The sequence below is a fragment of the Poromitra crassiceps genome (genome assembly GCF_964638095.1).
Source record: "Poromitra crassiceps genome assembly, chromosome: 18".
In the NCBI taxonomy this organism is placed as follows: domain Eukaryota; kingdom Metazoa; phylum Chordata; class Actinopteri; order Beryciformes; family Melamphaidae; genus Poromitra; species Poromitra crassiceps.
In genome coordinates this window covers 20,855,353-20,878,375 of record NC_139636.1, presented here as the reverse complement: position 1 = coordinate 20,878,375, position 23,023 = coordinate 20,855,353, and the positions used below count along the sequence as shown (strand labels likewise).

Below are 23,023 nucleotides of genomic sequence, written 5' to 3'. Positions count from 1 at the left end.
AATGGCAATTAGTGCCTCCTGAGGATATTTATTTTAACCTTTTATTCATTTTCGTGATTTATTCTTAAATTTTTGCAGTTTCTCCTTTCTCTCAAGTACACCCTGTTGTAGCTCCACATGTACGCCTAGGGTACACGTACCCCAGTTTAGGAACCACTAGTGTTGGATTCGAGACCACCTAACCCGAGACCGAGACAAGACCAAGAGCAAGGAGGGGCGAGAACAGACCAAGACCGAGGGGGGGCAAGACCGAGACAAGACCGAGGGCGGGCGAGACCAAGACCAAGACCAGACAAATGCGAGACCATTTTCAAGACCATTTATATGCGACCATTTAACCTTTAGACTATTGCTCTGCTAACAACGAAATAAATCATTAGCCTACATGTATTTAGGAATTATAGTAAAATATAAATGGCTGTACAGTATTTACTCTGACAGAATGCAATCCTTTGATCTGAAACACTTTCATATCACTGACCTCCAGGAAAGGCTCAACACAGTGGACAGAATGAAAAACACCTTATGACCTATGACTCCGCCCCCCTTGTGGTTTGTCTCCAGCCACCTTGTTGACCTGTGTTGTCTTCCTTTGTGCATGAACGTGAGGGGAGTGGCTACAGCATTATAAACTTTAAAACTGCAAGCTTATTGGTTGCGATTGAAGGAGGGATTTTTACACCCAATCACAGTACAACAATATATATACACAGGCTGCAGGCAAGGAATGATGTCACTGCAGTTGTGGTCTTGGCTGGTCTTGAAATAAAATCCAGAGTCCGGCTTGCCCGAGACCGATGGAGGGCGGGTCCGAGACGAGACCGCGAGACCATCAAAATGTGGTCTTGAGACCGGTCTCGAGTACTCCAACACTATTCGCCCATTCGCCCATTTGTCATTTGTTTTGTTTTCTCCAGATAGTCCCGTGGCCGTGTTAAAACACGCTTTCTCTAACTTGGCCCAGTTGGCGTTGTGGCCGCTGGTTGATGCGTTCCACAGTCAGAATGCAGGCTATTCTGTTACACACTGAATGTCTGTTACACACTGTTAATGAGTTAATCAATACTAATACAAGTTAATATTCTCGGTTTGTTGTAGCATACGAATCGGGGGCTATAACAGACATCAAAGCGGCTGGATCAGGTGAGCTGACGCTGCGCAATTACGCACAGGGGGAGACCACGGCGGCTTCAATGCGCAGATAATCATCAAAGTTCCCAATAGACCCTTCTCACGGGGGCCATTTTGTGTTGTAATGGCAGGGTAAACACAGGTGCAAGCAACACACTAATGAGGGTTTCCAATTTCCATGATTGGAAGTTGGAAACCCTCATTAGTGTTTTGCCTGCACCTGTGTTTACCCTGCGATTTCGACACAAAATGGCCCCCGTGAGAAGGGTCTATTCAATTGATTTGTACTGCCGCCACTCACTGCTCATCCAACGGGCGTTTCTGCAGTCCTCCAGTTTTCCCATGACATTATTCAGGTGTAAAATAAATCATATGGCCACTAGGGGTTGCACGTGCACCCGGTATCCGGTGCACCAAATCGCCAGTGAAACCTAATATGTATGTTTCGTAATCATCGGAGGACGGCCCACTGTAGTCACGTTGCTCTCAGCTCACACTCACACATCACATCCAGATGTGTGACGCGTGACGTTGTTGAGGTGTAGGCTATCATTGGTGTAGTAGAATCTACACCAATGATCTACACCTCAACAACAACAATTCACTATTTATTAATTAGCAAGGACATGCCGCAATTATCCATCATCCTGTCCAATAGCGGCTGCGGCTCGGTGGGCGTATTAAACCCGACTAAATCCTGATCCTCCTGATGATCCTATCTCGTCTCGGTTTGGCATCCGTTGGACATGGACCGGGACAACGTGCAGAAGAAACCTGTCCGGGTCATTGCAGCAGCTTGTAATGACATGGGGATCGGAAAGGATGGACGTCTGCCCTGGCACTTACCGTAAGAATGAAAAAATTGGTTATAAAATTGAGGATTCCACAAATACCAATATTATTACAATTATGCCTGTAGTTTATAGTGACTTTATCGTACTTAATGGTATTTTGTCTTCAAATATCTTGTAATTAGTTACAGTTCTCATCAATCAAGACTTGAGTTTATAGTGATTTTCTCATAGGCCCACTTTAATCTCATAATAGCATTAATACAATATATATAGCTCCTAGCATAATATTCCCATGTGCTGTTGTAAACTGTTGTTATTGACACGCTGCATTACAGTTTGTCATTACAGTAATAGCAGGAGTGTTATAGGTTCTTATAGGCTACTAGTTTTCATATTTATGTAGTCATTTGAAAATGTAGGCTACTGATTATATTTCTTTTTCCATGTGGAAAATAGCCCAAGAGAAGCAACCTAAATGAAAGTTATAATAGCCTACATGAGTTCATCTACAGCCGATTTTATATATTTTATTTATATCAAAAATTTCACTTTCACAGGTCTGAGTTCCAATTCTTTCTGAGCAATGTCACCGGAGTGTCCCGACCAGGTAATCCTCAACATCCAAGTCCTACTGTACCAAGAAGAAGAGCTGGTGGACGCTTTCTGCTGTTGTCTGTTCACGCTGTGATACACTCCGTTCACTCTGTGATACACTCTGTTCACGCTGTGATACACTCTGTGATACACTCTGTTCACGCTGTGATACACTCTGTTCACTCTGTGATACACTCTGTGATACACTCTGTTCACTCTGTGATACACTCTGTGATACACTCTGTTCACACTGTGATACACTCTAGCCCTTTTCCCACATGCGCTTTGTACCGCAAAATGACCGGTACGTGGTCTAATGCCTGCATGTGAGAAAGGCGCCGTGCCGGTATAAGCGTGACCCCGTCGTCCCCGACATTTCACCAGTTTCGTGCCAGTCAGAAGAGCGGTATGCTCTTAAGGAGACGCAAGTGGAAACGGTTCCAGTCATTTTCCGCGACAGCGGTCCTTCAATCATGGGCGAGGAGTAGCCTACACACGTTGCTTAATGTTCCAGCGGGCATAATCTAATCATTCGCGCACATTAAAGCAAACTGGCGAAATGATCTTGTGATAGCCTAATAAGAGCAGTATGTCAGCTTGCTGATTTCCGAAGGCAACCCCGGACACATCAAACAAAGCCAGTCTGTAAAAAGTGCTTCAACGCGACGCAGGTGAACGGATAAACATCGAACCAGCAACTATTTCTCTCAGACACAGATCCCAACTTCTTCAAAGTGCATCAACTAATCATTCGTGCACATCAAAGCAAACTACTTCCACATTTCGCTTGTGCATTTGCTGTGTCATTCGCTGTGTCTGTCCGTGGCTGCTGCTCTCGAGCAGAGAGGGGAGGGGGAAATCGGCTGTGTTGATTACGCTGGCGGCTTGACGCTGCTCTTAAGTCAAACGAGTGTGATTTATTGTGTGACAACTGACAAGCGAACTTATTTCGAGTTTTGCCGACCCCCCAAATAAGCTCCCCCCTCCCCCCGCCCCCCCAACATACAGGAAAATTCGCTGATAGATTCCCACATGCGCGAGCCGAAGTGTGAAGGGAAATGTCCGATATTGACTTACAGGTAATTTTCCGGTACGCATGTGGGAAAAGGGCTTCTGTGATACACTCTGTTCACGCTGTGATACACTCTGTGATACACTCTGTTCACACTGTGATACACTCTGTGATACACTCTGTTCACTCTGTGATACACTCTGTTCACTGATACACTCTGTTCACTCTGTGATACACTCTGTTCACTCTGTGATACACTCTGTTCACACTGTGATACACTCTGTTCACTCTGTGATACACTCCGTTCACTCTGTGATACACTCTATTCACTGTGATACACTCTGTGATACACTCTGTTCACTCTGTGATACACTCTGTTCACTGATACACTCTGTTCACTCTGTGATACACTCTGTTCACCCTGTGATACACTCTGTTCACCCTGTGATACACTCTGTTCACTCTGTGATACACTCCGTTCACTCTGTGATACACTCTATTCACTGTGATACACTCTGTTCACCCTGTGATACACTCTGTTCACTCTGTGATACACTCTGTTCACTCTGTGATACACTCCGTTCACTCTGTGATACACTCTATTCACTGTGATACACTCTGTTCACCCTGTGATACACTCTGTTCACTCTGTGATACACTCTGTTCACCCTGTGATACACTCTGTTCACTCTGTGATACACTCTGTTCACCCTGTGATACACTCTGTTCACCTTTTGATACACTCTGTTCACACTGATACACTCCGTTCACCCTGTGATACACTCTGTTCACTCTGTGATACACTCTGTTCACCCTGTGATACACTCTGTTCACCTTTTGATACACTCTGTTCACACTGATACACTCCGTTCACTCTGTGATACACTCTATTCACTGTGATACACTTTGTTCACTCTGTGATACACTCTATTCACTGTGATACACTGATGAGGACTTATTTGAAACCCCCTCCCGCAGGAAAGATGAACATGCTGGTGTGGGGCAAATGGTCCTGGTACTCCACCCCAGACGGTCTATTTCCATTGGCCAATACTCTGCATGTGGTTCTGAGTAAGACACTCAGGTGAGCTGGCTCTCTCTCACACTCACACACACACACATGCACACGCACACGCACACACACACACACACACACACACACACACACACACACACGTTACCAGTTTATGTCCACATAGAACATGATAGCGGTACAAGGGCACGAATATTGAAGGTGCACTGTAGTGTAGTTGACAAAATCAGTGGCATAAGTCTTCACAATATAAAACATGTTTACTCAGTTCTGAGGGGTGTAAGTAGCAGCGTCTCTGCCATGATAGCAGAGACAGCACACTACTTTGCAAGCCGTTTAGCCCCTTTGCTAGGTATCCAAAGTTGTTGAAGCCCTCTTATGATCTGTGTCCTAAGCGGCCAAATATAAAAACAAGTAGTCTGTACCTATAACCTAGCTCTGAGATGGTATTTATGAGTGGTTGGTGTTTATTGACGTTGGTCATAAATAGTTTCCTCTAGGCTAGAGTCAAAGGTACAGGCTACCTCTAAGCCAGTGATTCCCAACCTGTGGTCCGCGGCCCCCTGGTGGGCCGCGAAGGTATTGCAAGTGGGCCGCCAAATCATTTCCAAAAAAGTATGATTTTTGAAAAAAAAAAAAAAAAAAAATCATTTTTTTTTTAAAGATTTTGAAAAATCATACTTGAAAAAGTATGATTTTTGTTTCTTTGATGTTATTGCTTTTGCTTGAATTGAAGTTTCATCTTTACATCATCTTTATATTGGGTTTGTGTTTATTTGTAACCCTATCGATTTAATGGGCTTTCTTCTGATATTTGGATTTTGTTTGGATCTGATATTGGATCTCAAATTGTTATGAAAATGCATTTTTCCATTGTTGAAGGATACCGTTATTTATTAATCATTTGTTAATTAGCCTGTTACAGACAGCCCCTTGCTTGTCATTTCTGACATCTGTGTGGTGCTGATGGACAGCTCCTTGAATGATTGGTGTGTGTGTGTGTGTGTGTGTGTGTGCGTGTGCGTGTGCGTGTGTATGTGTGTGTGTGTGTGTGTGTGGACAGCTCCTTGAAAACTGTAATACTGAAGGTGTTGCAACATGTTACAGGTGCTGTGTTAGTGACTGTGGAGCTTCCAACATGTTTCTCCTGTATTCAGTTCAGTCCTTTATGTTCAATTTTCAATAAAAAAGTGCTCTGAGAACGCATTATATGGCCTTTGTATTTATGGGGTCGGAGGTGGGCCGCGAACATTTTTGAGACATAAAAGTGGGCCCTGAGTTGGAAAAGGTTGGGAACCACTGCTCTAAGCAAACACTTCTTTGGACTCTCCATTGACCACTACAACATCTGGTGTATTGGCAGATGTGGAAAAGTATCTGGGTTACTATTGCAGAGATGGAACATGGAAGGTTTGATACAGGAATGCACACACACACACACACACACACACACACACACACACACACACACACACACACACACACACACACACACACACACACACACACACACACACACACATATATATATATACACACATATATATATATACATACACATATACATATATATACACATAACTCTAGCTCCATATCATAAAATACTTAGCATCAACTAAGAGCATGTCACTATGTCACAATACAAGGTAAAATGAATCATGTGCAAGACTATAGTAGTCAACAGTCCAGGGAGACATGATAATTTATTGGATTATACACCTGTCTCTCTCTCTCAGCCTCCATCTTTACCATTCTCTGACACGGACACGTTCCCAACAACAAATATAAATTGTCTCTACAACAAATATTTATTGGCTCTACAAGGTGAGCAGTGTGGATTCTTAACTGAATTCAGGTGCATTAATGATGAACTAGCCTCAATAGTGATGATAACCAGGTTGAGACAGAGTTGAATTGATAACCAGGTTGAGACAGAGCTGAATGGATAGCCAGGTTGAGATAGAGCTGAATTGATAACCAGGTTGAGACAGAGCTGAATGGATAACCAGGTTGAGATAGAGCTGAATGGATAACCAGGTTGAGACAGAGTTGAATGGATAACCAGGTTGAGATAGAGTTGAATGGATAACCAGGTTGAGACAGAGTTGAATGGATAACCAGGTTGAGACAGAGCTGAATGGATAACCAGGTTGAGATAGAGCTGAATGGATAACCAGGTTGAGATAGAGCTGAATGGATAACCAGGTTGAGATAGAGCTGAATGGATAACCAGGTTGAGACAGAGTTGAATTGATAACCAGGTTGAGACAGAGTTGAATGGATAGCCAGGTTGAGATAGAGCTGAATGGATAACCAGGTTGAGACAGAGTTGAATTGATAACCAGGTTGAGACAGAGCTGAATGGATAACCAGGTTGAGATAGAGCTGAATGGATAACCAGGTTGAGACAGAGCTGAATGGATAACCAGGTTGAGATAGAGCTGAATGGATAACCAGGTTGAGACAGAGTTGAATTGATAACCAGGTTGAGACATAGCTGAATGGATAACCAGGTTGAGACAGAGCTGAATGGATAACCAGGTTGAGACAGAGTTGAATTGATAACCAGGTTGAGACATAGCTGAATGGATAACCAGGTTGAGATAGAGCTGAATGGATAACCAGGTTGAGACAGAGTTGAATTGATAACCAGGTTGAGACATAGCTGAATGGATAACCAGGTTGAGATAGAGCTGAATGGATAACCAGGTTGAGACAGAGCTGAATGGATAACCAGGTTGAGACAGAGTTGAATGGATAACCAGGTTGAGACAGAGCTGAATGGATAACCAGGTTGAGACAGAGCTGAATGGATAACCAGGTTGAGACAGAGCTGGATAGCCAGGTTGATGTAGATAGATCTCTGACTCCCACCTCAGCTCAGGTTCATGCTCTACTTTTAACAAGCAGCCCCATGGATATGAAGCCGCTTGTCAGTAAGGCTGGGCGATATGGATGAAATGGATGAAATCGCAATATTTTTGACCAAATACCTTGCAATCGATATTGCGACAATGCCGTAGGGATGACGATTGGAGCTTTCACAAAATATTTACTCAAGATTTTTGATTAAAAACAATCATCCGTAATGTGGATATAATGACTAAGTGGGTGTATGAGCCAAAAACTGAGGAAAATTTATAATTTACTGTTGGGTTAATGTTACTGTGAATTACCCCACCTGCTGGCAGGAGGAAAAACATAAAGGCCTCAGGTAAGCCTGGCAGGTGAGGGGAGTGGCCCGGCAGGGCAAACAGTCTTTTGACCATGCTGAAGATCATGGTTCTCCTTTTGTTCATGCCAATTAAGGTTTATCAGCTTTCTTAGTTTGTTTAAAGTTTATTTAAAGTAAAGTACAAGTTTTGTGTTGATGACAGAAGAATGGAGCTGTAAAAAAAAAAAAAAACCAATTGCACTCATGGCCGATATCCAATCCATGTTTCACCAGGTAAAGGTGTCAGAAGGTGACGTAGACTTTCTACGTTTCCTATGGTGGCTCAATGGTGATACTTCTCAGAATCCCAAAGAGTTTAGAATGACTGTTCATCTTTTTGGAGCGGTGTCCTCACCAAGCTGTGCAAACTATGCACTCAGAAGAACAGCAGATGATAACCAGAGTTCTTATCCAGCAGAAGTCATTAACACAGTGAAAAACAACTTTTATGTTGACGACTGCCTAAAGTCCATAGCAACAGAACAGGAGGCACAGCAACTCACAGTAGATCTGCAATCCCTCTGCCAGAAAGGAGGCTTTCATCTATCTAAGTGGATGAGTAACAGTCGAACAGTGCTTCTATCTATCCCAGAATCCGACAGAGCAAAAGAGGTTAAAGAGCTGAATTTGAATCAAGGACAAGAAGCCACTATATTAAGTCAAAAGACTGGCCAAAGTCAAGGAATTGCTGGGACAAATGGACAGGTGGATTCCTTCTTTTTCTTCTCTGGATTGTTTGGAGTGGAAAGACAACAGGATGAACAAAAACCATAGCAAGTGCAACTTACAGTGGTAAAGTAAAATGGAACTGAAATGTAAACAGGATGTTTCTGGATACTATGCGCTAACTGGAAAATGGACAAGGAACATCTATGATGTAACACAATGCAAGTGCGCTCTCTGTTGATAAATTGTGTTTGATTGACATTCGTATAACATGAGTGAAGAGGATTCTGGAGGGGCTAAGCTTAAGCAGCATAAAGCAAACACTGAGAGTATGGAATCTGAAAAGGAAAAGGAAGGCCCAAAAGGAAAGGCCTTGGAGCCTGAGGAACAGGTTACCAAAATGTATGGATCCAGAAAAGCAATGCTTGGTCACCTCACTCGTAAAATGAATACAATCAATGAACTCCTGAGTGATAATAAAAATCTGCCAGAGGTAACACAACATTTTGACCAGTACAATGAGCAATTGACTGATTTCAGGAAACTGCATGAGCAGCTGCACAGTTGGATGTCTGAGGAGGATGCAAAACAGGATGAAGCAAGCTGGTATGAACCAAAGATGCAACACATCATGCAATTTATGTCGCAAGCACGCAAATGGATGGCTGGTGCAGATAAAGCATTAAAGTCAAGACGAGCTGAGCTTGAGCTTGAGACTGAAGATGTGGGTGACAGTGTTTCATCATGTGTGTCTAAAACATCTTCTGCCCGTGTCTGTGCTGAAGCTGAAAAGGCATCATTGGAGGCTCAAATGGCAGCTTTAGCAGAAAAACATGCTTTAGAGGAGGAAGAGGAAATGTTGAATAAAAAAATGGAGCAAATACGAAAAAGGAGAGAAACTCTTGAACTTAAATCACAACTTGCTGCCACTACTGCAAAGCTCTCTGTGTTGAGGGCTGCTGACACTGACACCGGCATGGATGACTATTTTAAAGAAACAAGAGGAGAATTTGAAGGCACTGCTGTCCAGTTTAATGGCAAAAATGACACTAAGGTGCAGGATGTGCGGCAAAAAGATCAGTTTGTAAGCCGACCACCACTCATTGCATCTAACACGACAGAGAGAAGCAATGTTGACACAGAGCAACAAGGAATGAATACAGTGAGTGGAGTGCTTGGTGGTTTTGACTCAAGTCTGCCTGTGTTTGATCCACAACTACCACCAAACAGGTCATCGGCTGTCTCACAAGCCTCACAGAGGAGCGATCACACCAGGAATGTCACTCTGCAGGATCATGACCTTCATGACATCCTACAGAAACAAAATGAAATCACAGGCATGTTGATAAAACAGCAACACCTCTCTACTCTGCCTCTAAAGGACATCCCACTGTTTAATGGAGATCCAATGCAGTACAGATCCTTTATTAGTGCATTTGAGCACAATATAGAGAGCAAAACACAGGACAAGAGAGATCGGCTTTATTATCTCGAACAATATACTAGAGGGCAACCTCAAGCCTTGGTCAGAAGCTGCCAACATATCGATGCCGACAAAGGTTACCGAAGAGCTAGAAATCTGCTCCAAGAAAACTTTGGCAATGAGTATCTGATCTCCTCTGCATTCATGGAGAAGGCCCTGGGCTGGCCTAGTATTAAAGCAGAAGATTCCAAGGCCCTACAAGATTTTTCCTTATTTCTTGTCGGATGCCGTAATGTAATGGAGGAAATGGAATATATGGAAGAGCTGGATTTGGCCTCAAATATGAGAATTCTAATTTCAAAGCTTCCATTTAAATTAAGAGAAAGATGGAGGTCTCATGCCTGTGACATACAAGAGCAACGCAACAGTAGAGCAAAGTTTACTGATCTTGTAAGGTTAATCCAAAAACAAGTCAAGATCACAACTGATCCTGTGTTTGGAAATATTCAAGACCACCGAAGTGAAAGTGCAAGCAAGAGTGGTAACATACAGAAAAGACCCAAACCCAGCAGCTATGCCACCAGTGTTGTGCCAGTGTTGAATTCAGGACCAGTTAAACAACACAAGCCTCAGTTGAACATCACAGAGCTCACTAATTCAATGTGTCTATTTTGCAGCCAGGAGCACAACCTGGAGAGATGTCCTTCACTTCAGAAGAAGCTGCAGAAAGAAAAGATCAGCTTTCTTATGGCAAAAGGAATCTGTTTCGGTTGTTTAATCAAAGGACACATGAGTAAGACTTGTACAAAACGCCTCACATGTACAGTGTGTAATCAAACACATCCCACTGTACTTCACAAGGTCACAAATGAGAATGCAATCAGAACAGGAACAAAACACACAGAAGAGAAAGCAACAGGCAATGCTGTTGTCTCATTCAACACGTCTACTGGGGCCGGAGAAGAGTGTGTGTTAGCTATTGTGCCTATTCAAGTCAAGTCAACTAAGGGAAACAAAGTTGTAAAGACTTATGCTTTTCTTGACCAGGGTAGCAATGCCACCTTCTGTACTGAGAAGCTCGCTCAACAACTGGGCACTGAAAATAGGAAAACAAAAATCCTATTACGTACCATGGGTCAAGAGAGGCCTGTTCACTGTTCACTTGTTGCAAATTTGGAGGTGAGTGGAATAGACAGCCAGACATTCATTCCACTACCAGAGGCATTCACACAGCAATCCATACCTGTGACTAAAGAGAACATACCCAGCGAAAAGGACCTACTGAAGTGGGAGTATCTAAAAAAGGTGAAACTTCCAGAAATAAACAGCGATATAGGAATGTTGATTGGAACAAATGCACCTAAATTAATGGAGCCCTGGGAGGTCATTAATAGTCAAGGAGATGGGCCATATGCAGTGAGAACCCTCCTAGGCTGGGTTGTCAATGGTCCATTGAAAGTGGGTGGTGATAAACAAATTCCAATCACTGTCAACAGGACTTCAGTAGTGAAGCTACAAGACTTGCTTGTTGAACAGTATAACACTGATTTTAATGAGAAGTCTTATGAGGAAACTAAAGAGTTGTCTCTGGAAGACAAACGATTCATGAGGATTGTTGATGACTCAGCTGTGCTTAAGAATGGTCACTACACTCTCAGCTTACCATTCAGACATGATGATGTCACTTTTCCTAACAATCGACAAGTAGCTGAACAGCGTCTTCTGAATTTGAAAAGGAAGTTCTCGAGGAGCCCACAGTACAAGGAGGAATACACAGCCTTCCTAGAAGACATGATTGAGAAAGGCTATGCTGAGCCAGTGCCTGTGAGTGAGCTGCATAAAGGAAATGGCAAGACATGGTATATCCCACATCATGGGGTTTATCATCGACAGAAGAAGAAAATAAGAGTGGTTTTTGACTGTGGGGCACAGTTTCATGGCACATCACTCAACTCTGAACTCTTGCAGGGGCCTGATTTGACTAACAGTCTCCTAGGAGTGATGTCAAGATTCAGGCAGGAGCCAATTGCACTCATGGCCGATATCCAATCCATGTTTCACCAGGTAAAGGTGTCAGAAGGTGACGTAGACTTTCTACGTTTCCTATGGTGGCTCAATGGTGATACTTCTCAGAATCCCAAAGAGTTTAGAATGACTGTTCATCTTTTTGGAGCGGTGTCCTCACCAAGCTGTGCAAACTATGCACTCAGAAGAACAGCAGATGATAACCAGAGTTCTTATCCAGCAGAAGTCATTAACACAGTGAAAAACAACTTTTATGTTGACGACTGCCTAAAGTCCATAGCAACAGAACAGGAGGCACAGCAACTCACAGTAGATCTGCAATCCCTCTGCCAGAAAGGAGGCTTTCATCTATCTAAGTGGATGAGTAACAGTCGAACAGTGCTTCTATCTATCCCAGAATCCGACAGAGCAAAAGAGGTTAACGCCGGCATTCCACTGGTTGCATTGCGTTGCTTTGCGGCTGAGCTCCGGTTTTGCTCCGTGCTCTGTGCTGCGGCAACACTCACTGGCTGCGTGTAGAGCACGTCACGGCTCAGCTGCGCCAGACAGCTAGAGTGACGAGACCCACAGGTTATCACTGTAAAATCGAGCGAGACAATTTGTATGTGGGATAAATACAACGACAAACAGGCAGAATATCATTGTTCCCAACTGGAGGAGCAGAGGAGGGGTGGACTTGCTTGGTGTTGTCCTTGTAAAAAGGATGTGTTGTGTCATATATTATTTTGTGGTTTTCCACTTCAATTATGAACTTTTCCTCATACATATTTGTCCTCTGGCTTGATATTGAATGCTGTAAACACCTCTGCCCTGTTGATTTCATGCCTGGCTCCGCCCAACTTGCTGCGGCTTTGCTCCGTCATCCGTGAAAAATAGAACCCTTGCGTATCTTTTTCGGAGAGCTCCGGATCGTCGGAGCTGGGACGGAGTAGACACGCAACGCAGCGGAGTAGGTGGGAGTTGACACAATGATTAGAGTGGAAACGTATCGGCTCCGATGCCGTACCGCAGCGCAGACGGACCGAACACGGACCTAGTGGAATGTAGGCGTGAAAAGAGCTGAATTTGGATATGGACAAACTTCCCATGGAAAGGGCTCTAGGAGTCCAATGGTGTGTGGAAAATGACACATTTCAGTTCAACATCAACATCAGAGAACAGCCACACACTCGAAGAGGAATATTGTCCATGGTCAGCTCTGTCTATGACCCACTGGGCTTCATGGCACCGTATACTCTGTCTGCCAAGCTGCTACTTCAAGATCTTTGCCGGAGTAATTATGGATGGGACGACATGGTACCACCATCACTATCTGAAAAGTGGAAAAGATGGACTGATGAGCTGGAAACCATGTCAGAGTTCAAGGTAAATCGCTGCATCAAACCAAAAGGATTTGGAGAAGCCATTCATGCACAGTTGAATCACTTTTCAGATGCCAGTGAATATGGCTATGGAACTGTCAGTTATCTGAGACTCACTAATGGCAAAGGTGAAGTACATGTAAGCTTCCAACTGGGAAAGGCCAGAGTAGCTCCTCTCAAGCAAGTTACCATTCCACGCCTGGAGCTGGCAGCTGCTGTGCTAGCCGTGAAGGTGGATAGAATGTTAAAGACGGAGCTACAACTAAGTCTGGATGACTCAAAGTTCTGGACTGATAGTCAGTCAGTACTAAAGTACATTGCAAATGAGCACACAAGGTTTCATACATTTGTGGCCAACAGGGTGGCGATGATCAGAGAAGCTACTCGCATGCATCAATGGAGCTATCTTGATACTAAACTGAACCCAGCTGATGATGCCTCGAGAGGCCTAAGTGCTAAGCAGTTTTTGGAGAACCAAAGATGGATTCGTGGGCCAACCTTTCTTTGGTTGCCAGAGGAAAAATGGCCACTTGAGACTACAGAAGAGCCCACACTGAAAAGTGATGACCCGGAGGTCAAAAGGAGGGCTGCTGTGTGCAGTATTGTTGTCTCACATGACAATCCCACACGTCAACTCATGTTGTACTTCTCCAGTTGGATCAAGCTAAAGAAAGCAGTTGCCTGGTTCCTGCGGTTCAGAGATGTCTTGCAGGCACTCAGCAAAAAAAGAAAAGAAATGGCGTCTCATCCCACAACAGTGTGCACACGCTCAAGGAGTAAGGAAATGTGCGTGTTCAGATCAACTTTGAGTGGTCAACGTCTCACTGTGAATGATTTGAGATCAGCAGAAAGGGAAATTATAGCTTTCAATCAGAAGCTTGCATTTCCAGAGGAATATACATGTCTGGAAAGAGCACCATCTAGTGTAAAGAAGACCAGCAGCATCTATAGACTGGATCCTGTATTAGAGAAGAGGATTTTAAGGGTCGGAGGTAGGCTGAGCAGGTCAGCTATGCCAGAGGAGAGTAAGCACCCTGTTATTCTCCCTAAAAATCTTCACATCTCCACTCTAATTCTCCGCCACATACATCAGGTTACAGGACATGCTGGCAGAAATCACATGCTCTCAGAATTAAGAAAGAAATACTGGATCACCAGCGCCAATTCTGCTGTAAGGAATATAGTCTCAAAGTGTGTTGTGTGCAGAAGAGTTTTGGGCAAAATCAGCGAACAAAAAATGGCAGATTTGCCACGAGAACGGATTACACCTGATTTACCTCCATTCACAAACACAGGGATGGACTATTTTGGTCCCATTGAGACTCGGAGAGGAAGAGGTCACATCAAGAGGTATGGAGTCATTTTCACATGCATGTCCAGCCGAGCTGTTCATCTTGAGATGGCTTACTCTTTGGACACAGACTCATGCATCCATGCTATAAGGAGATTTGTTTGCCGAAGAGGACAAGTGTCTCACATGAGATCTGACAATGGCACCAATCTGGTTGGTGCAGAGAAAGAACTGCGGTTGGCCCTCTCAGCTTTAAGCCAAAGCAAAATCCACAACGCTCTGCTAAAAGAAGGTATCAAATGGAGCTTTAATCCCCCAGGAGCTTCTCATCACGGTGGAGTGTGGGAAAGGCTTATCAGGATGGTACGCAAGATACTTTGTTCTATCCTACATCAGCAAGTACTTGATGACGAAGGCTTGCATACGGTGCTGTGTGAGATAGAATATATTTTGAACAGCAGGCCAATCACCACAGTTTCATCTGACCCACAAGATTTGGAGGCTCTTACCCCAAATCACATTCTCCTCTTAAATGCCAAGCCCATTCTGCCACCTGGGATATTTGAGAAGTCTGATCTCTACATCAGACGCAGATGGAAGCAAGCTCAGTATATGACTGACTTGTTTTGGAAGAGATGGACCCAGGAATATTTGCCACTGATGCAGGAGAGGCAGAAATGGTTCAAAGAAAGGAGAAACTTGGATGTGGGAGATGTTGTAATGGTGGTGGATTCCACAGCCCCAAGAGGAGCATGGATTCTTGGCAGAGTACTTGAGACTACAGCAGACTCAAAAGGACATGTGCGGTCTGTCAAGCTCAAGACTAAGACCAGTATTCTAGAGAGACCTATCACAAAGTTATGCCTGCTTCTAGAAGCCTCTGATTAGGACATAACCATAAAGTACTTTTGCATTATAATGAATGAATGCATTGATTAATGAATTTAGTGTTGGCTCATTTCTTAAGTTGATTAATTGTATTGTTGCCTGCCCTTACAATTAGGGGCCGGTATGTATGAGCCAAAAACCGAGGAAAATTTATAATTTACTGTTGGGTTAATGTTACTGTGAATTACCCCACCTGCTGGCAGGAGGAAAAACATAAAGGCCTCAGGTAAGCCTGGCAGGTGAGGGGAGTGGCCCGGCAGGGCAAACAGTCTTTTGACCATGCTGAAGATCATGGTTCTCCTTTTGTTCATGCCAATTAAGGTTTATCAGCTTTCTTAGTTTGTTTAAAGTTTATTTAAAGTAAAGTACAAGTTTTGTGTTGATGACAGAAGAATGGAGCTGTAAAAGGAAAAATAAATACCCATTCATTTTCACAAGAAAACAACCTTTTGGACATTGATCTTTTTGTGTGCGTTTGGATTATTGCCAGTCACTGCCCACTGTGGCTAAGGAACTTTTGAATCAAGGACAAGAAGCCACTACAGTGGGTAAAGGCAAATAATAGAACAGCTAGAACAGTCTGGTAAGAAAATGACATCACTTTACTGTAATGCACTCTTTCAAACCAGGAAAAGACAACACTTACGCTATATCATGATATTACCATATCCAAAATCTAAGTCAATATCTAGGCTATAGTCTCATATCACGATATCCATATATTATTGCTCAGCCCTACTTGTCAGTCAGACGTGTATTATTCTTCAGAGGGTGTAATAACCCTTGGGATGATTGTGAAAAAGATAAATGCATTTATCAATAGTGAAGTTTTGTGTGTGTGTGTGTGTGTGTTTTGGTGTGTGTGGGGTTCATGGGCTGTGTTGGTGACATCTCTCCTTCAGAGTTGCTCCAGATCACGCCCACTTCCTGTGTCAGGACTTTGAGAGCGCTGTGATCCTGGCCGCACAGCCGCCCCTCGCCCACCTGATAGAGACCATCTGGGTCCTCGGCGGGACGCAGGTGTACCAGGTAACATGGTGGAGACCATTAAAAGCCGAGAAGACAAGATGAGACAAGGCAGAGGGACATTTAATGCTGCACCAGGCAACACTGGACTAGTCTCGCAGTAGCCAGCCGTGGATAGATCTACGTTTGCTGCACAACAATTGAAAAGTGGTTAAGGACTGCCCCCAAGACAAAAGAAAGGGTGTGACAGACATATGAATTGACCAACCACAGACCTCATGGGCTGTATGATGTAACTTCCGTTACAGCCCAGCAGGAAACCAAGAAATGCTGACGTGTGATTCAGACCCTCCGTCATAAGACGTTGGGTCTGACCACGTGAGACTATGCTGAACTCACCATTACTGTAGATCCTTTAGTTGAATGACTGTCATTCATTCATTTATTCATTCATGCAATTATGTATTCATTCATTCATAGTAGCTCATTCATAGGGCAGCAGTAGCTCAGCATGTAGAGCTGTCGCTTGGGAATCAGAAGCTTCCCGGTTTGAGCCTCGCTCCTCCCGGCAGCCTGCTCCAGATGAAGTGGTTAGAGCCATTGCTGTATGAATCTGAATGGGTGAATGTAAAGCACTTTGAGTAGTTGATACACTAGAAACGTGCTCTAAAAATACAGTCCATTGACCAGCCATTCATTCAATGTTGATTTAATTTAGAAACATTGAGATAACACTGACATAAGCCTCTGTAAAGTTTGGTAACACTTTAGAATACAGCCTTTAGAATAAGCATGTAACTAGAGGGTAACAAGATCTGTACTTATAGGCTAATTACGGGATACAAACTGTACTTATAGTGTAACTACGGGGTAACAAGACTGTAATAGTATAACTACGGGGTAACAAGACTGTAGTTATAGTATAACTACGGGGTAACAAGACTGTACTTATAGTATAACTACAGTCTTGTTACCCCGTTATACTATAGTACAGTGTGGTACCCCGTAAATAGCCTATAAGTACAGAATTGGTCCCCTGCTTTAGAATACAGCCCGCGCACCTCTAGTTACACTATAGTTACTATGTAAGTGTGGGGGTATTGACACAGCTTCAGAATACAGCCCGCACCCCTGTAGTTACACTGTACTTACTATGCAAGTGTGGGCGAATTGACACAGCTTCAGAATACAGCCGGCGACCCCATAGTTACCCTGTAAGTACAGGTGTGGTACCCCGTAATTAGCCTATAAGTACAGATCTTGTTAACCTCTAGTTACAGGCTAAATTCACTCCTTGTACCCCGTAGTTACACTATAAGTACAGTGTGGTACCCCGTAATTAGCCTATAAGTACAGATCTTGTTACCCTAGTTACAGTCTAAATTCACTCCTTGTACCCCGTAGTTATACTATAACTACAGTGTGGTACCCCGTAATTAGCCTATAAGTACAGATCTTGTTACCCTCTAGTTACATGCTTATTTGCAGGCTGTATTCTAAAGTGTTACCTAAAGTTTGATAGGCACAACACAATATACTGTATCTGACCTACAACCGCTGTTGCCTCTTCTTCATGCTCAGGATGCATTGCTGCACCCGTGCTGCGACTCGGTTTACCTGACGGACGTCATGGCCAACTTTGACTGTGACGTTTACTTCCCTCCGTTTGACAGAAGAGTCTTTAAAATGCAACACAGGTACGTTTAACAAGTACAGGCTTTCCTCACCTCAAGGCTGTGGCCTGAGGCCTACTTACTGTATGTCTAACACACCCCCTGATGTGAAAATGAGGTTGAGGAATTCTTCATCAAAACAAGTGTTACTGTACTGGATAGTTACAGCCACAGTTGTACAGCTCACAGGATCCGCTTCAATGCTGCACCATGGGAAAGTGAGTTTTGTTCTTTGTCACAAAGTAAACGTCCGTGTCGTGTGGCAGACAGAGTTACCATTTGTTTAAACAGAGCATATAAGCCTATAAGACAACTCTCCCCATGATGGATAATAAAGTGATCTGATCTTATCTTATAATAATTTGCTGACCTTAAAATTGCTGGTTGCTCTTATGTTATGCAGTTAATGTTGCCTAAGTTTGTATTGTACAAAATTGCATTCACTGAATGCAGCTTGTGACCTTATTTTTGTATTACAAAAACCAAATAAAGACAGTAGCAGTAGCTGAAATATTAGTTCAAACAAATGGTAACGGACAGTGATTTTGTTTTCCCTTATGCTGCATTCACACACAGCTGCTTCTGTTTTTGTATTGTTTTAGGTTTTATAATCTTATCATCTGCTGAACGCTCAACGCCGTTTTTGTTTCCAAATAAGGTTTCCTGGTGTACCGAGTGAAGTTCAAGAGGAGAACGGCATAAAGTACAAATTCCAAGTATTCAAGAAAGAGATTTGTGAAGAGACGACAAGATGAGGAAATCAAGAAGCTATCAGAAAACTGTCTGTTGGTGCCTATACTTCCACTTATATAGCCTCAGCCAGGAGGATTATGACATCACAATTGCTGAAGTGACATCACTGATGACATCACAATTGTGACTGAACCACACTGCCGCTACAGACACCACCTATGTAGCCAATTTTATTTTAACTAATAAGAAAGGAAAGTTGAAGCCTTGTTAACACTCTTAACATGATCATACATTATTTCAGCCAATGTCAATGACTTTATATTCTTTGTAAACAAACCATGAAAGAAATGGGAAACACTGTGAGCACAGACACTTTAAACGACAGCCCAAGCTTTCTACAGATGGGTAATCTACACTACAGTATTTTATTTGGTAGGATATTATGACCAATATTAGGAGAAAGTTGCTATAATCTTTCAGCCAACTGTAGCTCTGCAGAGATGTGAGGTGATTTCTGATTTTAATTACAGCACCGGTTCACCTCCTAAAGCTGGATGCTGGAGGAGTCACTTTGATAAACAGCTGAATCTGTTTGTGGCTGGGAGAAAATGTGTCCATTGTCTCAAATTGTGTTGTGATTCAGAAAGTTGTCAGATTTCCATTGAGTAGTTTATAAAAACATGCATTTTGTGAAAATATACATTATGTTTTACTGATTGGAGATTCATTTGTGAATTTAATTTTCATTGTGAAAAGAATTATGGTCACATCTGTTATCCTCTCTTGTCATCGGTTATCTTCTTGAACTGTGCTGCCTACATGTGATAGCCTGGGTAAACCCATCCCCCACGTGACCTGCTCTCAGACCTGTTCTCAGTCACTATGATAGTGACTGGGAACTGAGAGAGCAGGTCACGTGGTGGCTGGGTTTACCTAGGCTATACATGTGATGCCTTGAGCCACTAGATGGGGCTATAAGAGCATGACATGGTGCAGTGCAGCAGGCCTCCATCAGGCTGCTGGTAACCCGAGCAGATAGTCTGTTGAAACAATTCTTGTTGACAGTCAGCTGATAAAAAAATTCACAGGCTGGATGCAGCACTATACAAGCTTAGCAAGTTACAGGCAGCATCCAGACCACAACCACTGTTACTGCAGTAAATAACAGGAAACTGACATGAGGCCACAGCCATCTTATCTTTCCCTTCAGACTTTTCTCACCATAATTCGGCAGAAGATTTAGTCAGTGGAAACAAAAGTTATGGTTATAGTGTGTGTGTGTGTGTGACAGCTTGTGCAGATGTCTCGATCTCTCCCGCCTCAGTCTAAGACTAGACTAAATTACAAAAAAGCCGACTAAATTAACACTAGCGTTAGCGTGCAGTGTATATATATATATATATATATATTTTAATTGAGAACCTGGACCTTATTGCCAGTAAATATGTTGTTAATTCAGCTGAATCTTCAAAGTGTCTTGGGATGGAATGATGAGTCCGGCAATACCAAGCTTTTGATGCAACAGAAAGACTTTATTCAAGTGCAGCCAGTGGTATTTACAGATGTCTGCAGTTCATCTGGAGAACGGAGCAGCCGAATGGTCGTTCTGCCCCTCACACAAAGGAGACAAGCCTTATACCCTTACTCAAAATATGGTGTTGAATATTCATCCTTTTCTAGTCATTCTATTAATATTTCTGAGAGGTCATTACTGTAACATGTGCACAGGGTTAACGCCAACGTGACTGACTTGTCAGGTCCTGAGGTACCCCTCCTCGCCTTTTGCCTGTGACATCTGGAAACCCTACATACATACATGGGGGGATGTATACTTCTAAAGCACACTTGGGGCAGATTTGGGGGGCCTTCTGTGCCTGGAGTTGACCTTCACAGTTAGAGTTTCTGGAGGCATTGGTACTGGATGTGGTGAACTTTGAATTGAAACATACTTTCTCCGTGACGAATCCGATGAGCCAAACAGGGCGAGTTTTACACACTCAACAGGTTCACAGTCATTAGGGTCAAAAACAATCTTCATATGTTTTGAGATGCCTTCAGGAGCAGTCTGCAAATCAGCATCCACAGGAGCTTTATGTTTCCTTCTCCTTTCCGGGGGTGGAGAACTTCTATCAGGATGTTTCAGTCTCTTGCGCTTTCTTCCTTCACTTTTATGTTTACTGTCAAGGCTGAAAGTTGTTTCCATGACAGGAATGTGGAGATTCTCTTGTCCCAAGGAGGAGGACACAACAAACCCAACTTTATCCATTTTATCAGTTGATGTCTGCTTTGACTCAAAAGACTCTGCTGGACCTGTAGGTTTCATCTGAGCTTGTCCATAATCCTCTTCAAGGTATGACGTCCGGATGGTGATTTCACTTCTAATGCTGGAAATATTCTTTTCACTAATTACTAAGCTGCTTGACTGACTACTATCAGTTGGTTTTAGCTGAGCTCGTTCACAGTCCTCTTCAAGGTCTGACAACTGGATGGCAATTTCACTTTCACTGCTGGAGAAACTCTGAATTGCCTTTTCACTAATGACTGAACTATTTGACGGACACCTAACTACACTTGGCAGAGAACTGTTCTTTGGTTCTATATTGTCATATGAGTGAGGTATATCATCATCTTCAGTTAAGTCAATGATTTTACTGATTTTGGTGCATTGCTCAGGCCACCTAAGTGTCAATATCTCACACTCGCTATCTGACCTCATCACACCCCGTTTTGCCTTTACGAACCCTGCCTTTTGTAGTGTCGTTTCTCCCTCTTCACGGCTCTTCACAAGACTTGGCTCTTGCATGCACTCGCATTGACTCTGTGTGAGCTTGTCAGACCCAAAAAACATTTCCTTCCACTTTGCGAGGCAACAATACTCTATGGTGGATTGTTTGGATTTGTTTTGTTTGGGATTGCTTGATTTGACATCTATCACCGCCGGTATTTCATCCTCCACAGAGCCGTTGATTAATTTCTCCGTCTGATTGTCAGTCTTTCCACTTTTCACTTGATCAAAGATGATCTTGGCCTCAGCTGGAGGTAAAACCTGGATCTCAAATGAATATGTGTCACTGGAATCAGTTGTTTCTGTGTTTTGGGGAAAGGGTTGTTTCAAGGTGTCTGGGTTTTCATCGTCCAATTCAGATGTTTTAAGCTCAGTTTGAGGCAAGGCTTCATTTTGCATCTCGCTCACAATTTCTGAAGGAATGCCATTGACTTCCTCAGTCCGTTTTGCCTGGCTGTCACTCTCTAGTTCTGAAGGAATGCCATTGACTTCCCCAGTCCGTTTTGCCTGGCTGTCACTCTCTAGTTCTGAAGGAATGCCATTGACTTCCCCAGTCCGTTTTGCCTGGCTGTCACTCTCTAGTTCTGAAGGAATGCCATTGACTTCCCCAATCCGTTTTGCCTGGCTGTCACTCTCTAGTTCTGAAGGAATGCCATTGACTTCCCCAGTCCGTTTTGCCTGGCTGTCACTCTCTAGTTCTGAAGGAATGCCATTGACTTCCCCAATCCGTTTTGCCTGGCTGTCACTCTCTAGTTCTGAAGGAATGCCATTGACTTCCTCAATCCGTTTTGCCTGGCTGTCACTCTCTAGTTCTGAAGGAATGCCATTGACTTCCTCAGTCCGTTTTGCCTGGCTGTCACTCTCTAGTTCTAAAGGAATGCCATTGCCTTCCACACTCAGTTTTGCCTGGCTGTCACTCTCTAGTTTGTGTAGACCATACTGCAATGGCCAAGGGAAGCCAAACTCTTTATCAATGTCATCTAGCTGCTCATTGATATTCAACCATGATGACATGTATGGTACGTTGGGATGGACGTCATCGTGTTTGAGGACATGGTAGCTTTTGAGATCACAGGCGCCGTGCTGAATATGTGAGAGTATGACAGAGTCTGCTTTTACATGTTTACTGCAGAATTTTTCAACCTGAGCTATTAAACTCTTATAGCCCTTGGGCTGTTTTGTACTCATGCTTAATTTCTGTGTAATATCAACCACTGGAATATTTTCTGATTGCATCTGGATTTTGCTGCATCCTTCTACCAACATATTCAATCTGACATGTGTCCATGGAATTGAGGACAACATTGAAACACCGGCATTCTGATCTTTTGGTGTCTCACATTTGCTCGTTTCACTATTTTGGCTTCCAGGCACTTTGGTGGTTGGTGATTGTTGAACAGTTGGTGTGAGACATTGTTCACTTTGCATTTTATTAGAGCACTGAGATTCTGTGTCATCTGCATAAGAATGATTT

The 23,023-nt window shown here is 43.2% G+C and overlaps 1 protein-coding gene across 1 annotated transcript; it reads left to right on the top strand.

Annotated features, from left to right (window-relative positions):
- The first annotated feature begins 1,677 nt into the window (after window positions 1-1,677).
- On the top strand, window positions 1,678-19,418 carry LOC310793117 (dihydrofolate reductase). Its single transcript, XM_083654868.1, has 6 exons — window positions 1,678-1,978; window positions 2,483-2,532; window positions 4,510-4,615; window positions 16,335-16,461; window positions 17,980-18,095; window positions 18,730-19,418. The coding sequence occupies exons 1-6, from the start codon at window positions 1,878-1,880 to the stop codon at window positions 18,824-18,826; spliced, it is 597 nt and encodes a 198-aa protein (XP_083510994.1). The 5' UTR covers window positions 1,678-1,877; the 3' UTR covers window positions 18,827-19,418.
- The last annotated feature ends 3,605 nt before the right edge of the window (window positions 19,419-23,023 follow it).